Below are 15,731 nucleotides of genomic sequence, written 5' to 3'. Positions count from 1 at the left end.
GTTCTGCACACCAGAAGAGGAGAGGAGAGTTTAACATTCAGGAAATGTTTTACCTGAAAGCACAAATACTGTATATTCCCTTACCATACTTACCATACACTGCCATTCATGTCATTATCATGACATAAATGGCATATATGCCATGTCATTATGCACACATAATGCAGTTTATGAGATTAAAAGAAAACAGATTTATATAATTAACTTACCCTTCATGAGTTCCCGTCTCTGTGTTGTGATGTAACTGTACAATCACACAGCTCCCCAAAAGCCTCAACTAAAAAAAAGTAACCCAAGGCAAACACTTGAAAACCAAATCAATGCATTACATAATTTAAACAGAGTACTCAAATATCTTGCCCAGGAATTTTAAGATTACTTCATAAATAATGCAATGAACTGATTTTGGATTGTGTTTTGTAAGACTTCTGGCCTCTTTTGCTTCTGGAATACCCTTTAAAGGTCTGAGCGGAAAACAGTTGAAAGGAGGTTCAGCTGATCAGTCAAGGGCTCCTTCATCTCACCCCTGTGATTGAAACTGTAATAATCCATTAGTTACACTTACATGCAATTCAGACAGTTGTGTCTGACTGATACAAGGGCAAAGATAGCCAAGGCCGTAGCATCCTTTTTTGGACTGTCCTTCGGGGGGGAAGGGGGTACTTGTCCAGGAAATCATCCTCTCTCATCTAATCCAATGTCTAAATATATAACAAGGCTTCACAGGAAAGAGGAGAAGCACATATTGAATGTAAGACTTGAAATGGGCCAAGCCTGGAAAAGAACTGTGTTTTCCGTTATCAAATATATGCACATGTATCGTCCTACCAGTAGATGGCACAGTTTAATATGAAGGTAAAGATCCTCTGATATCATCACTCAGGCTCCGTGTGTCCCTGCGTGCTGTTGATCACGCAGAGGATCAGCTTCAATGAAACTGCAATGTAAGCATTTATTACGAATGAATGATTTTGATCTTCTAATTAGTTATTTGACAAGAGTCAAATGGTCCACCTCTCCTTCTCTCTCTCTCTTTATACCAAAACGCAGTCTTGTGTAACTCTCCCCTCCTCTGTCCCTCCCCCCCTCCCTCCCACCCCTCCAATCTCTCCCTCACACACACTCATCTCTCCATTCTCCACAGCCCACCAGAAGCTGTGAATGGTAGACAGCTGCTCGTATTTCGCTCCGCTGGCGAGCACCGCGCCAGTCAGAGGCAGTGGAGGCTGAGCGCGCACCTTCAGTCAGCGGTCCTCTGATGTCATGTGAAATAACTGGAAGAAAAGTGGATTTTTATGCATATAACACACGTATAAAATCAGCGGCTGAAAAGCGCTGACATAGGCGTGTTTTTGGGGGGGAGGTTGGGGGAGGGTCATTCCGAGGATTTACGCGCGCTAAAGTGTCCATGGCACATTTTACGCACAGCAGAAACAGTTTTTTGGAGGTTCAAACAATCAACAACATGGATTAAAAAGCAAGTTATTTTCTATTTACTTGAGGACAGGTCAAATGGCGGCACTTCGTAGAAAATTTGGCGAAGACTACCAGGTGGTTAACACGAATCGGGCTGACACTTTCTCTGCTCCAGTGAAGAAGAAACGCCAACGCTTCGTGGACAAGAACGGTCGCTGCAATGTGCAGCACGGAAACCTCGGCGGGGAGACCAGTAGGTACCTCTCTGACCTCTTCACCACTTTGGTTGACCTGAAGTGGCGATGGAACATGCTCATCTTTATCCTAACATACACGATCGCTTGGCTGGTCATGGCATCGATGTGGTGGATCATCGCTTACATCAGAGGAGACCTGAATCACGGCCACGACGCCTCCTACACCCCCTGCGTGGCCAATGTTTACAACTTCCCCTCCGCTTTTCTGTTTTTCATCGAGACCGAGGCCACGATCGGATACGGTTACCGGTACATTACAGAGAAGTGCCCGGAGGGCATCATCCTCTTCTTGTTCCAGTCGCTGATGGGCTCCATAGTGGACGCTTTTCTCATCGGCTGCATGTTCATCAAAATGTCACAACCTAAGAAACGCGCAGAGACGCTCATGTTCAGTCAGGACGCCGTGATTTCCCAGCGAGACGGCAAACTTTGCCTCATGTTCCGCGTGGGCAACCTGCGGAACAGCCACATGGTGTCCGCTCAGATAAGGTGCAAACTCATAAAGGTAAGCTCGACCACCAGAGACTCTCTGATGATGACCACGAGAAGTCTCTGAAAACAAACGAAACCGAAGTGTGGGAGCTGAGTGGAAGTCAAGCACATGCTGACCATTTTTTAACATACTAAGAAATAATAGAACTGAACAGGAAAGTTGCATTAAAATGAACATGCCTTGTAATATAAGGATAGCATGCAAGGATGCATGCATATGCTTTAAATATATATATATATGCACACATACATACACATACATATATATGCAAGAAGGATAAAATGAACCCAGAGCCAAACAAACAAACAAAAAGGTTCCATTATGTGTTAAACAACAACAACAGCCTTAAGTCATTGCCATAATCCTCCAGCTGCAGGGTTGTGAGGCTGACTGTGACTCTGAGAAAAGAGACCAAAGTGCTGCAGTGTTGGTGGTCGACAATGCGTCCTGCATCAGTGGCGACACCCCGACAAATAGGTGTGTAGCAGTAAGTGGATGTGGCAGTGAGATGGCCGCCTGAGGAGGAAAGTTATGTGAGTTGAATCAACGGTGAGAGGGAGCCTCACATAACACTTCAGATCACTGGAGTCAGTAAAACAGCTTCCCCCCGGGAAAGAGCACTCGGGCATAAAGTGTATTTATGGCACCCATAAAGAAATGCATTATCTTCTTTTTTTTTTTCTTAAGAGGGTATTTTTTTATGTTTTTGTTTGCTGAAATGTAAAATGACAACAAAAAAAGAAACACAGCTGTTTTAGTCACATCGTTGTGTGTGTGTGTGTGTGTGTGTGTGTGTGTGTGTGTGCGTGTGTGTGAATCCGTCATGCCATCTGTGTCACTGTTGATGAGCCACTAATGAATATTTTGGATACAGCTAAAAAAAATCTCGCAAAACTAGCAACAACGCAGAAAATCCCCTCGCGAGGAAGGTCGACTGACTCCTCTCATGTCGAATGTGCAAAAGGGGCCACATAGAAGAAAAGCAGCATTAGTGGGGCCTTTGGAGCTTGTTTATTGCTGCATTCTCTACATGAAGTTGCGCTTAATGATGCATGTAGGCCATTTCACTATTACTAGCATGAAGGGGTGAACACCCCCACAGGCATAACGTAACCCCCCCCCCGTACATGGACCTATGTATCCTGTGAGACAGAAGCTCAAATAGATTTTTCACCAAATGTGTAACACACCCACTGTGAATCTTAGTCATGAGATTTAATGTATTAATTTGAGCAATGACACCAGAAGGAGAACATTCAGAAAGTGTGTTACTTAAAAAAGAAATGCATATCCGAGGCACACAGGATTGTTTTATAGACTCACTCTCCTTTACCTTTACTTCTGGACTGCATGAAATAGAGTCAATAGAAAAACTCACATATTTTCTACACACAACAAAAAATCCACACCCACTATGTGCTCCTTAGTGGGGTTTTACAGTATTGCTTAAGGGCTTTAACCTTATTCTTTCGCTTCAAAGAACCTCTTACCGAGTTTTTGCAGCAGCTCTGCCAGAGTACATAACACAAACAAATAAACGAGTCATTGTGCAAGAACAAAAGCCTTATTTAGATTATACATTCAAAAGAAAACCCTCAAATCATTTTCTTTTGGTTTTATACTGAACGCTTTCAGTGCACTCCCTGTAAAGAAATGTTGGTGGTGCTGTTGAACTGCAACCCTCATCGAGTTAAACCTCATCATATAAAGTACTCAGACATTAATGGAAGTATTTTAACCTCCACGTAACTTGTGTGTGTTTGTTTGGCAGAGAGTTTAGGAACAATTATTTGTTTTGGGGGGGTAAACAGAGTAAATAAACTCTTGATAGATTTTAGAAGACCATACTCTTACTATTCCTTTGTGGAGGGAACGATTGTCTCGACCCCATTCATGTAGTCGCAGAACTTTCAGTACATTGTATTGTAAGATAAAAGTACCATACTTTTACCCCCAAAGTAAGATGCACTCTGTGTTTTGGTTAGACGTGGGCCTCCGTTCATCTGCCCACAGGCTGGATACTGTTGGTCTTCACTGTCATTTGTTTTCTTTCCTATTAGCTGGAGCATTATCGCTGACAAAGCTCTGTTATGGAATCAGGTCGCCTGCAGTGGAGGGACAGGAGATGCTTAATAGGTCATCAATATAACCTTTGTCAGACTCTGTTACTGATTCCTGGCATCCTACAGACGGCGCGTAGTAGCTCAGACAGAACGCAGCGACATGTTCACCAACTGGAAAACATCAAAACCAGGTGACAAAACATCCATCGTAGATGGACAATTCAGTGCTCAGATAAAGCCGCAGCCCTCACTTTGTCCAGTGAGTGTCAACTTGCTGTGTACATGTTGAAGCCACTTGTTGATACTGCTGCATTCGGACAGTGGAGCTCCGCTGAACGGTCGCCGATGGTTACTGTAGAGACAGATGCAGAGCCTCGCCATAAGAAGCTGAAATGCTGCTTTGCAGAGCCTCCATGATGGCCTCAGAGCGTGTCCCGGTAGAACATCCCAGCTGGGGATGTGACTGGTTTTACCGGGAGGGTGGAGAGAGCGAAAGACCTAATTGAAAGTGATGGAAAGTGGTGAAAGTTCTGGAGAGAGGCTAGCAATAAAAGGGGAAACCTTCCTGATATGTTCATTGTGTGAGTGGTATCTTCATACAAGGGTGAGAAATCCATTCGGCTATGTATCTCCTCAGAGGACTGCGGGATAGGCTACTTACACTGAAACTGGAATTGATTTCCATTTCTTGTCTAATAAGAATAGAGATGCAGTTCAATCAGGTTGTGCTAGATAAAGGCCTTGAAGCCCTGCAGTCGCTGATTAACAAGCAAAGTTGAATGGGATGTTTTTCTCTGTAGGTGCTCAAAAGGCACGCAGGGACGGACAACATCTTCTTGGGTTTTTCGCACCACGGCAATCAAAAACTGGCATGTAGGAGATGAGTGTGTATATTTGTAGTGTCTGAGCCAGGAGACGGAAATTAGAAATAATGCTCCTGACCAAAATAATGCATGAGCTTTGTTGAATTGATAAGTCAGAGGCTGCCTCTGATTTACAACAAAACACGTTTTGGGCCAAGAACATTGTGACACCTTTTCTGCTACAACAGCCGCTAAAGTCATTGAGACTCACATTGAGGATTCAGACACTTTATGTGGAAGGGAAACAAACCAGATCATAACAAAGTCTACATGTATTATCAATAAAATAAAAATAACTGTGTTGTTGTGGTGATCTGACTGACCTGATGACGGACCTGCCCAATGTATTTTTTGGTGCAGGCTAAGCTTTAGCCTCCTAATTAGTAAGACTCAACATTCATCCTCGCTTGAGTTTTCATCCACTTACTCCCAACAAGTTGTGCTGCACATTGTAAGCTTCCACCTGACATTAACCTTAAAAGAACAACTGTTAAATTAATCAATGGACATACTATTGGGAATGAATGGTGAAAACTGCCATCTAAGACCAATGTGAAATCATCGGAATAGTGTTTCCTAAAACTTTTTAATGGACCGTGTCAGCATATTGACTTCTGGAAATTAGTCACGCTCACATAACACTCCTGTCTAATGTAACAGTAATTGGTGATTCCAAATTTTGATGGTCTGTAATGCAACTCTAGAGATGCAAAGGAGGAGAGAAGGGGACTCAAATGATGTACGTCAATAGCTCATAACACATACACACCTTTTCAAACATTATTTCATTTCGATGTTAGTTTTCAGAGAGGTTTTAATTTCGGTTGATATTAAGTTTAAGTTAAGGGGTTGTTATTATGATCAGGTATAATGTCTCAGAAGAATAGAACTCCATAAACATTGTAGAAGTGAAGCAATGGTCATGATGTTTAAGTCACTTGATATGCTGATCAACCTGAGTACTGACATACCGAGCATCTCCCAGACGATGTCTTCATTCAATCTCACTTTTCCATCACTCAGGTCGATGTCTCAGCCCAGTTTGGAGCGGTTATTGTAAATATCAGTACAGTACAAAGTTGTTTTAACTGTGCTGTGTTTCGGTTCATTGTGTCATGAAATAGGGACATTTTGCAATGGATCAAAAGAGAGGACGCAACAGGCTTTGTGTTTGATGTTGACCGTCAGTTTTGGTTTTTGTTACTTTAGTTTTATGGCGCTGTCGAGCTGCATTGCATTAAACAGGTTCAATTATGTAGCCTACCCTCATTGATATGAATGGGATAGACAAAATAATACAACAGCTGTCAGTATAATACAACACAATAGAGAGTGCGGCTCCTCGACAAAAAGCCAGTGGGATTTTTCCCTTGAATTTTGCATATTTGCAGATAATACCAGATAATAAGACAGAAAGCAAATCTTCACCAATTACCACCGCTTTCAACTGCCGACCTTTCTAAATGTACCAAATAGGCTGACAGTATCTGGAAGAAGGAAAGCCAGTGTGATACGAGATGGCTAGTCACTCAACCCGGCGTCCTACAACCTCCTCCAGCCCCCTCCGAGGCTGCGGCTCGGCCATCGGTGTGGAGTGGAGTTGGGTAGGAAGGAGCATCGGGCCACATTAGTTCTAATCAATTTTATTTATTTACCGTCGTCATCCATAAACATCATTCACACCACCTTTTGTGAGCATGAAACAAAACCATGATGCCTTTCTAATGCTAATGAGCAGCTGACAGGTTGTCTGGATTGGTGAGTCAGCGTACATGTGTTTGCGTGTACGTCTGTTTTTTCTTCTGTACAATTTCCCCAAAATAAAAAAGGTCCCTGCTTTGATAAGGTAGAGCTTGGGGAGATTGATGCAGTGTAGAATTTACATGAAAAAAAAAACAGTACATCTCAGGATCTGTGTGCAGCAGAAGCGTGGGAGAGCGCGAACGGGGTCTGTTTGAGGCGCTTTGCCTGTCAATGTCTGCACACAGTCGTCCGTCATTTTAATCTTCAGTGGCGATGACAGAAAGTGAAATGCAGAATTTCCCTGAGCCAGCGTAGAGTAACTCACATCCACCCGAGCGGCCCGTAAGCACCTGAACAACGCCATGGAAGTGGTCTCCAGACATAAATCCAGTAGAGCGGCTCATTGGTATTCACAGAAGATGGGAATAGAACGTTTTCTGGCAATGCAGAGCCTGATTACTCACACTTCATTCACACTTGTCGCTTCTCAGAGGGTTAAATAATAGGGCAATGTCACTGAGAGGTCTGGATAAAGTGTTTGACTGGTCGCTTGCTGATGTTCGATGATAAGCAAGAGATGTAATGAATCCACTTTATTTCTGAATGAAAATCAACATAAATCACCCTCTTTTTATACTTTTCCAACAACCTCGGTGTAAAGACTGCAAAATGTCTTCCACCATTATAATTCCATTAAATTGGAGCTTAATATTCTGGACCTTGTTCAACATTTGCTATTTTTTTTAAAACTTTCTCAAAAAAGACAACTGCAGAATTTAAGGATTCAGTTAATCAGCCGGGCCTCCCTGAGCTCCACCGACTATTCATCTTTGCCCATTTTTGGATCAACTGCAAGAAAGACGACAGCTTCACAAGGCTTCACAACGGCTTCCCCTCACCCATTTGGTGCCTTAGGACACTACGTCCACGTTTTACACAGCCTGTGTGCAGAACACAACATTTCTGTTGCCGGGTGGCCTACTTTAAAGAAAGAACTCTTTGGAGAAGACAGACTTTCTCTTCGGCATGACGGTTAACCGTCAAAATGTCTGACAGGTTCTGTCAGAAAGAGATGCAAGCATCTTATGACACCCCTGACAAATACACTTTGATTGATTGACACATAAGCCTAAGGACACATCTGTGTTCAATTTTGAGGGGGACAGAACATGATACATGTCTATGCAAGCATTGAAAACAAATACAGTATATTATTACTAATAATTAAAGTAATGATTTTAGTGATATTTTATTTTTTTTTACGGATATTTGTTCTGGTTTCAGGAGACCGGACATACTGGGACACAGCATGGTCGCCGTACTTTAACACACAATGAAAATGAGCATGCTTACCCCCTGAAGTCAACAGCATCTCAGTTAAGTAGCCAAATAGAGAGACAAAATAAGTGTGTAATTTGAGATTTAACCTTTTCATAGCTAAAATACCAGAGTGATGTCACAGCCCGGCTCAAACGGGCTAAAAGTAATACACACATTTACATTTATTTAACGAATAAAATGAACTATACAAATAACTTGAGTCAGCTATCAGTAATCTGTACTGTCTGTACTGCATGTGCAGCAAACAAAACTTCAACATTGTGAAAGACAGCACAGCGCCAGCGAGCAAGGCACTAATCCCTAGAGGAAAGGAGGGGTCGTAACAGGCTGCCATGGCAACAAGCCATGTCGGCAGGTATAGTAGCATACATCATTTGGGTCATTGAGCTTAATTTGCCTGCTAGCAACATCTGATCAACTCCGACGCAGCAACTGTAACTAGGGGGCAGTAGAGGTGCAGTAATAATGTAACTGACAGAAGTCACAGCGTGCTAAAAGTCATCCCACTTTGGGCCTGAACAAACAGATCTATGATCTATGACACTCACTCAGTGAGGGCTGGAGGAAAAAAATTCCATTGAGGAAATATTGTGTCAATTATTTTAGGATTAACGAGAATAAGAGATCTAAAGATGGCAGAAAATGTGGCAGATACGGGGTGGGACTGTGTATGTGTCTGTCTGTCTGTTTCCAGGAGATCATCATAAAGCTGTGTGGGGGTTTGTGTGTGTGTGTGTGCGGGTATGTGCGTGTGTGTGTGGGGGCAGTATGAGTGTATTTGGCGGTGAAAACATTGTTGTTATTTAAATATTGACTTAAAAAGAAAGTTTCCTGAGTATCACAATTGTTGTGACTACGTGAAGATCGTGTATATTAAAACCCCAGAAGTGAACCCCAGAAGTGTCTCATCTCCTCATTATCTAAATTATGTCAATTTGCAAAGATAATCTTAGCTTTTGAAGGTAAAAACAAAAAAATCTTGACACAGAAACAACTTTTTGAAATTGTTGGCTATTACACTTTTTTATATTTAAAATATTAAAATCAATATATAAAAAGCAGCAAGCCTTTTTTCTGACGGCAGGATGTAAGAAAATTACCACAAATTGACGGGAAGTGTGCAGGAACACAAAGACTGCTAAGTGAGGGAGGCAAACAAGAACAGAAAGGTGAACAAATTGATAAAACGGATTACGAGAGGAAAAAAGAAAATACATCCAGGACCTTATTGGTGAGCGCCAACGTCATTAGGTCAGTGCTTTCCACAGCAGTTAACCCTGTGTGGACAAGTGTGGTGCAAAACCTGTGTCCCACGTGCAAATCAAAGCAAAGAGCCAAATCTGCGGCCACTGCAAACCGGGCACAAAGGAAGTTTGAAACCGACGGGGAGCACACGTTCAGGCTTTTAAGTGTTTTTACAATCGCAGTTGTATTTTCTGCTACATCATAATAAATATATACAAATTGCGTATAAAATCGAATAAACTAATAAATACAGGGCATTTAGCGGCTGACATAAAAAATGTCGAGCTTCCTTAGCACATTTTAGAGGTTTTCTTTAAGCAATAAGATACAAAAGGCTGTACTTTGTCGTCCAATAATAAGCAGTTCGGGGGTGTTGTTAGGTGCGCGTCAGGCCTAACAACACCCCGAACTGTCACATTATTGGACAACAAAGAACAGCCTTTTGTACCTTATTGCTTTAATAATGCACTTATTGCATTTATTGGTTCGACCTTTCATCAAACATCTCAGATGGTTTCATTTTGATTAAGTTTGAGACTAAAGAGGGGGAAGTTTCCAATATTACACAAAAAAGGAGACAGCTCAAGAAAACGTTAAAGAACTGACCAACATAATTTGTTTGTCTCATTTCCTCCTGAAGTAATCACGTTTAGATCTTTTTGATTTAGTTTATCTCAGATTTAATCTCGTTTGGGGGGTTTGACAGCAGCGAATGCCTCCAGCAGCTATAACAAAGGGTTCTTTGTGCCTTAATGCCTCAGGAGTAAGTATTTCATAGGAGAAGTACTTTTAGTTTTGATACTTTTAATCCATTTTGATGCTTTTGAATAGGTAACCTTTCATCTGCTCTCTCTTTCTCTTTGTCTCTCTCCCTCCCTTACTCTCTCCTGACTGTCTTTCAGTCTCGTCAGACACCCGAGGGCGAGTTCCTGCCTCTGGACCAGTGTGAGCTGGATGTTGGTTTTGGGACGGGTGCAGACCAGCTCTTCTTGGTGTCCCCTCTCACCATCTGCCATGAAATCAATCCCAAGAGCCCGTTTTTCGACTTATCTCAGCGCTCTCTCATGAATGAAGAGTTTGAGATTGTTGTTATCCTCGAGGGCATCGTGGAGACCACTGGTGAGGGATTTTTATGGAATTAAACTTTTCCCATCACTTATTTCTACCCTTTCATGCTTTTGGTATCCACTTCCATCACTTTCTAATTTCTACTTTTCTTCACTCTCACACATTCTCAATCTAAATGTAAATTCCTATTTCAATACAAACTCACATAACACTCCTGTCTAATAGATACAAGTGACCCAAAATCTGTGAAATCTCATTTCTTCAATTCTTGGTTTTACATATTTGAAGAAGGTGGGAGCTGAAAAAACGAGAACAACACATGACACCCTGATTGAATTATGAGAGATATGTTATTACTTCTGAAACGCTTCCTGCCACCTTATGCATAATAAAAGCCTGTGGTCATGTATGATGAACGGCCTGGGTTTTAGTCAGAGTTCCACTCCATTTTTCAGATGACACTTGAGAGCGTAGGTTATTCTGAGCCTGTGAGACATTGTTAGCATGCGTCTGAGTACACTAGCCGCCACCGCAATCCACAGGCGGAGTACAGATATCCGTTTTAAACAGAATTATTCTTCCCCTCGAGTCCAATACACATAAATCCATCTGCCTGCTTCTATCCCCCCTAACCCTAATTTCGCATCTGCTACAGAAGAAACCACAGAGCTGAACGGGCTTAGGGCTGCGTGGACGCATCAGCGGGGAAGCGTGGAGGCAACACTGGGCTCTGTTGATTATACCATTAAATCAGGGTGCAGACACAAGTTTAGTGTTGCGGCGCTGTGTCACAGCTGAGGAGACGAGCAGGGCAGTGTGCACGATATACATCCCATCTTTCTCAAACTGACAAACACATCCCATTAACCGCCAACGCATTAACAGGTATCCCCTCGACTGCCTAGCTTAATGCCAGTATTAGTTTGTGTCTTTGAGGCAGACACATTTCTGTTTGAACACATCCGAAGAATTAGCAGGACTGGTATTTGAGTTAGAGGTTAGGGGTTAGGGTTTCTCCTCAATTCATATACCCTGAAAATATAACCTTGACAGTTACAGTAACAGGTAATACGCCTAAACTGGGCAAAGCATTATCACTGCATTGATTTAAAACATTTCTTTGTTTGGAAAGAAATAACCTAAACCATTTCAAGCCCTCGTGTAATAAATTAGTCCTGACACCTCAGGGATATCTTGTCACCAATGAGTTTGCTGTTTGTCTGTATGCGTTTTCAACTGCTAGTTTCCTCTCTGCTCTGCAACGGCTTTCTTCTCTGAGCTTATCCACATCCTCCTTCATGACCACACACTTACCAGGCAATGAAATACCAATTCCACAGCGACACCTCTCTTATGAAGCTATTCTTCATTTGTGTGAGCCTGTCACTTCCACTACTGGCGCACTGGACGGGGAGCAGTGGAGGAAGTTGTGACGGCTCTTTTTTTTGCCTCTTTGTTTCTTTGTTGTTCCAGAAATGTTGATACTTACTTGAAACTGTGTCTCTGTCATGTTACTTGAAACTGTGTCTCTGTCATGTGCAGGTATTGGCGCCACTTTGTCACAGAGAAATTCACGTTACACATAAAGAGGATATGAACTTTTACGGGTTTACATAATGTTTACATGCTCAAACAGATTCAGGGGATACTTCAAAAACACAATCAGAAATGGTATACTCATGTTTATGTAAACGCGCTCAATGTTCTCCATCTGAAAAGAGAAGGTACTCTGATAACCAGAAATGGGCCATGTAAATATGCTACACATTTACATAAATCATATGTTTTTAAACTGGAAAAAGCAGCGCATACACCGACAGCCTTAAGAATGTCAAACAAACAAAAAGCGAACGCCACCATCGTGGTACAGACCTTTGTTAACCATCGAGTAACGGGTAGTCCACACGGCTCGGGTTAAATCTCTTGAATTGATTTTACTCCGTTATATCCACACCATGTGATAGTTGCACTTTCCCTATCATGCAGATGATAAACCCTTCTCTGTGTGTTTGGGTACATCAAACAGAGCATCACGTGAAAGGCAAAGCACCACAATGCTCTCTGTAAAAAGTGCCCAATCGAAGGCCACTCCAAGAGATTTTGCCTAAAGTTTTCTTCAGGGACGTCTTTCTCACTCTGTTGTGTTTGCCTTGTGGGGCTGAGGGCTTTTAATTTAATACAGGATGGTGTAAACATTAACCAGCTGGAGGAAAACCCCGATGATACATGAAACATCAATGATTAAACAAAACTGGCATACTTGTCAGGTTCTAAGTCCTCAAGCTTTCACTGCACCGGTTTGACTGCTGTCTAACGTATCTGCCGTCAGCTGAAATATATTCAAATCCTCCTGCTGGGAAGAGACGAGAAAACAGCTGGAAAAACTATCCTAGAATCGCCTTTGTGGTGACAACCATCTGGGCTAATTAGCAATCCAAATGAGCTTTGTGTAAATGTTCAACTGACTTTTCCGCGGATGAAGATGACTAGTGAGCCTAGAATAGCATCAGGCTATGACATAACACAGCGCACATCATCCCTCTGACTCCTACTCGACAGCAAACTGTAGTGTTTAACAGAAAGGACCAAGTACACGCGGATCCACTGGAGCAGATGTGGACTCATACTGATCATCAAACAACTCACAGCGAATATCTAAAATAAGAGTAAAAGTGTGATGAGATTTGACAATGACCAATTTTAATAGAACCTCTTTGAATTATGCATGATTGATAATCACCTGGAAAACAAGTATGCCAGCATTTTATCAATACCTTATTGTGTTTTAGATCAGATTCATGTCAGCACACATCAACACCACAAGTTACAATAAAAACATGTCCAGACGGGACTCATGGCTCCTGCCATTCATGTATTGATGAGTGAACCGTGACAGGCGACTGTTTATCACGTGGACCAGGTTTAAACTGGTAACTATCATGACCCACACAAGCGGCACTGATAACAAGTATCTTTCACCTCTCGTCCACATCAACAGCATACGACAACTGGAAGCTCTCAGCATTGCATGCAAACAAACGACACTGCTCTGAGCTCCAGGAAGGAATATTTAAAGACGGTTAAACGTCCCCCTGAAATGGTCTATAAGATGTCTTTTATGTCCATAAGCGTTATATTTCAGAGCACCAGAGATCACATGCTTACAATTTGGGAGGGAATTGAAGTATTAATATCGGACGGCAGTAATAGCTGCTTATCTTTCTTTAATGAACCATTAAGACCATGCTAAGTGTCCTTCCTATACAGTTTATGATTGCAGTCAGTCTCCAGTGTGCGACTTCGGACCAGGTAGTGGAGTGCTCAGGAAGGAGCATGCCGCCATGACCTTATAAGCAATTAAGAAAAGCATATTGGAAGAAAGAAAGCTAATGATGGAGGGAATGCTGCCCTTTCACCTTCCTCCATATTTCATTGTTTTCGCTAAACCCCTTAAATATCGCCACCTTGTCGCCCGTCTCTTGTAGGCATGACCTGCCAGGCCCGGACGTCATACACCGAGGATGAGGTTTTGTGGGGCCACCGCTTCTTGCCGGTGATGTCCCTGGAGGAGGGCTTTTTCCGGGTAGACTACTCTCAGTTCCACAGCACGTTCGAGGTACCGACGCCGGCGTACAGCGTCAAGGAGTACGAAGAGAAGAATTCACTGGCCTCACCCGCGCACAGTCCCTCCCCTGCACTGACTGAGAGCTACGGCGCACGCCGTGACCGGGTCTTCTCAGTGGACTGCATCAACACATCGGACGAAAGGAGGAGAGCGACCGGCGGCCGACTGCCGAGCAAGCTGCAGAGGATGAGTTCATCCGGGAAGGAGGACCTGCAGAGGAAGGTGCTTCTGCTCAGCTCCCACCACTCGGAGAAGGCCTGCAGCACGGGGGACCTGCCTCTGAAGCTGCAGCGCCTCAGCGCCACGCAAGGACCCGAAGCGGAGAATCGGCTGCACCTCAAGTCGCTCCAGGTGGACTTTGAACCCATGACCCAGTCTACCGGAGACCTGTGCCAGCACAGCCTATTAACCACGGCCGCACTGTCCCCCACGCCGGTCCCCATGCACAGCCCTCTGCTCTCGGCTGGAGGGAGGCCAGAGGACAACCTGCCAGCAAAGCTACGGAAGATGAACGCCGACCGCTGAAAGCCAGGCACAGAACCTCCGATTACGGACAGACCGGAGGACACGCGCATGGAAAAAGATCCAGGAGGTGTACTTGACCATTTTAAAGCGGTTGAAGCGACGAAATGGGACTTTTTGGACGGTTAATTGATTGATGTTTTCTGTCTTGGGACACAATTTACTGGAATAACTGTGATTTTTGTTGTTTCATGGCATTCATGCAGGTATTGTTATGCACCAAACAAGAAAACACAAGCTTCATGCTTAATCTGAACTCGACACATTCTCACTCCTGACTCGTCAAACACCCGCTTCACCTCGCGTAGAAGCTAGACGCAGTAGGTACGCACTGCAGTGTCCTTTCCAAATAGGTTGAGGAAAAGTCACCATGGCGACTCAGGAGACAAAATGTTCATGTTTACTTTCAGTTTTGCACATGACACAAACATTACCCTGCAGGAAGAGAGTCTGTCCCTCCAACAAGGGGAACTGGCGAAGCCGAACAATTTGACGAGTTGGGAGTGAAAATGGGTTGGTTTCTTCATCATTCTACAAGTGCATGTACACACGAAGTCCATGTATGCACCAATACATTTAATACTCTTAGGTCTAAATATAAATTATATGAGGATAATAATAAATCCTGGTAATCTTTCTCCTCCTTGTGTTTTTATTGCTGTCACGGCAAAAAAAAAAGAAAATTCAACGTGTAAAAGTTTTCCCCAGATGTCAATAAGTAACACAGCAATGCAATGACGTTTAGGCTCTTCTTTTGTTCCCTTTTGCAAGTGACACTCTTCTCACTCGCGGGCATTGATAGATAAAAGAGAGAGTGAGAATAATGAGCATCGCTAAGTCTGGGACAGGAAATATGAAGTGTTCTTATCGGAGAATGCCGGCTCATTATAGTCAGCCAATCATTGCAGACAGAAGTAATGTGGTCAGACACACACAGAGGATGGATTATGTGGTCTTTACTCCTACGACCACATACACCAATATCTGCATGGTATCAATTCCTCTACGTACGTATATGCAGGCTATCTACATATGTACATATATATATATATATATATATATATATATATATATATATATATATATATATATATA

The 15,731-nt window shown here is 42.9% G+C and overlaps 1 protein-coding gene across 1 annotated transcript; it reads left to right on the top strand.

Annotated features, from left to right (window-relative positions):
- The first annotated feature begins 1,134 nt into the window (after positions 1-1,134).
- Positions 1,135-15,274, top strand: kcnj19a (potassium inwardly rectifying channel subfamily J member 19a). The gene is made up of 3 exons (XM_040190752.2): positions 1,135-2,178; positions 10,324-10,540; positions 13,975-15,274. The coding sequence occupies exons 1-3, from the start codon at positions 1,513-1,515 to the stop codon at positions 14,637-14,639; spliced, it is 1,548 nt and encodes a 515-aa protein (XP_040046686.1). The 5' UTR covers positions 1,135-1,512; the 3' UTR covers positions 14,640-15,274.
- The last annotated feature ends 457 nt before the right edge of the window (positions 15,275-15,731 follow it).

This window comes from Gasterosteus aculeatus, chromosome 11 (assembly GCF_964276395.1).
Source record: "Gasterosteus aculeatus chromosome 11, fGasAcu3.hap1.1, whole genome shotgun sequence".
NCBI lineage: Eukaryota > Metazoa > Chordata > Actinopteri > Perciformes > Gasterosteidae > Gasterosteus > Gasterosteus aculeatus.
The sequence above is the reverse complement of the archived record's forward strand: the minus strand, read 5'-3'. Positions and strand labels throughout refer to the sequence as shown.

Excerpts from the sequence above, each read along its gene's own strand:
- kcnj19a (XM_040190752.2), top strand. The coding sequence starts at position 1,513 with ATGGCGGCACTTCGTAGAAAATTTGGCGAAGACTACCAGGTGGTTAAC. Across the intron at positions 2,179-10,323 it reads TAAGGTGCAAACTCATAAAG|TCTCGTCAGACACCCGAGGG; the intron begins GTAAGCTCGACC and ends ACTGTCTTTCAG. Across the intron at positions 10,541-13,974 it reads GGGCATCGTGGAGACCACTG|GCATGACCTGCCAGGCCCGG; the intron begins GTGAGGGATTTT and ends CGTCTCTTGTAG.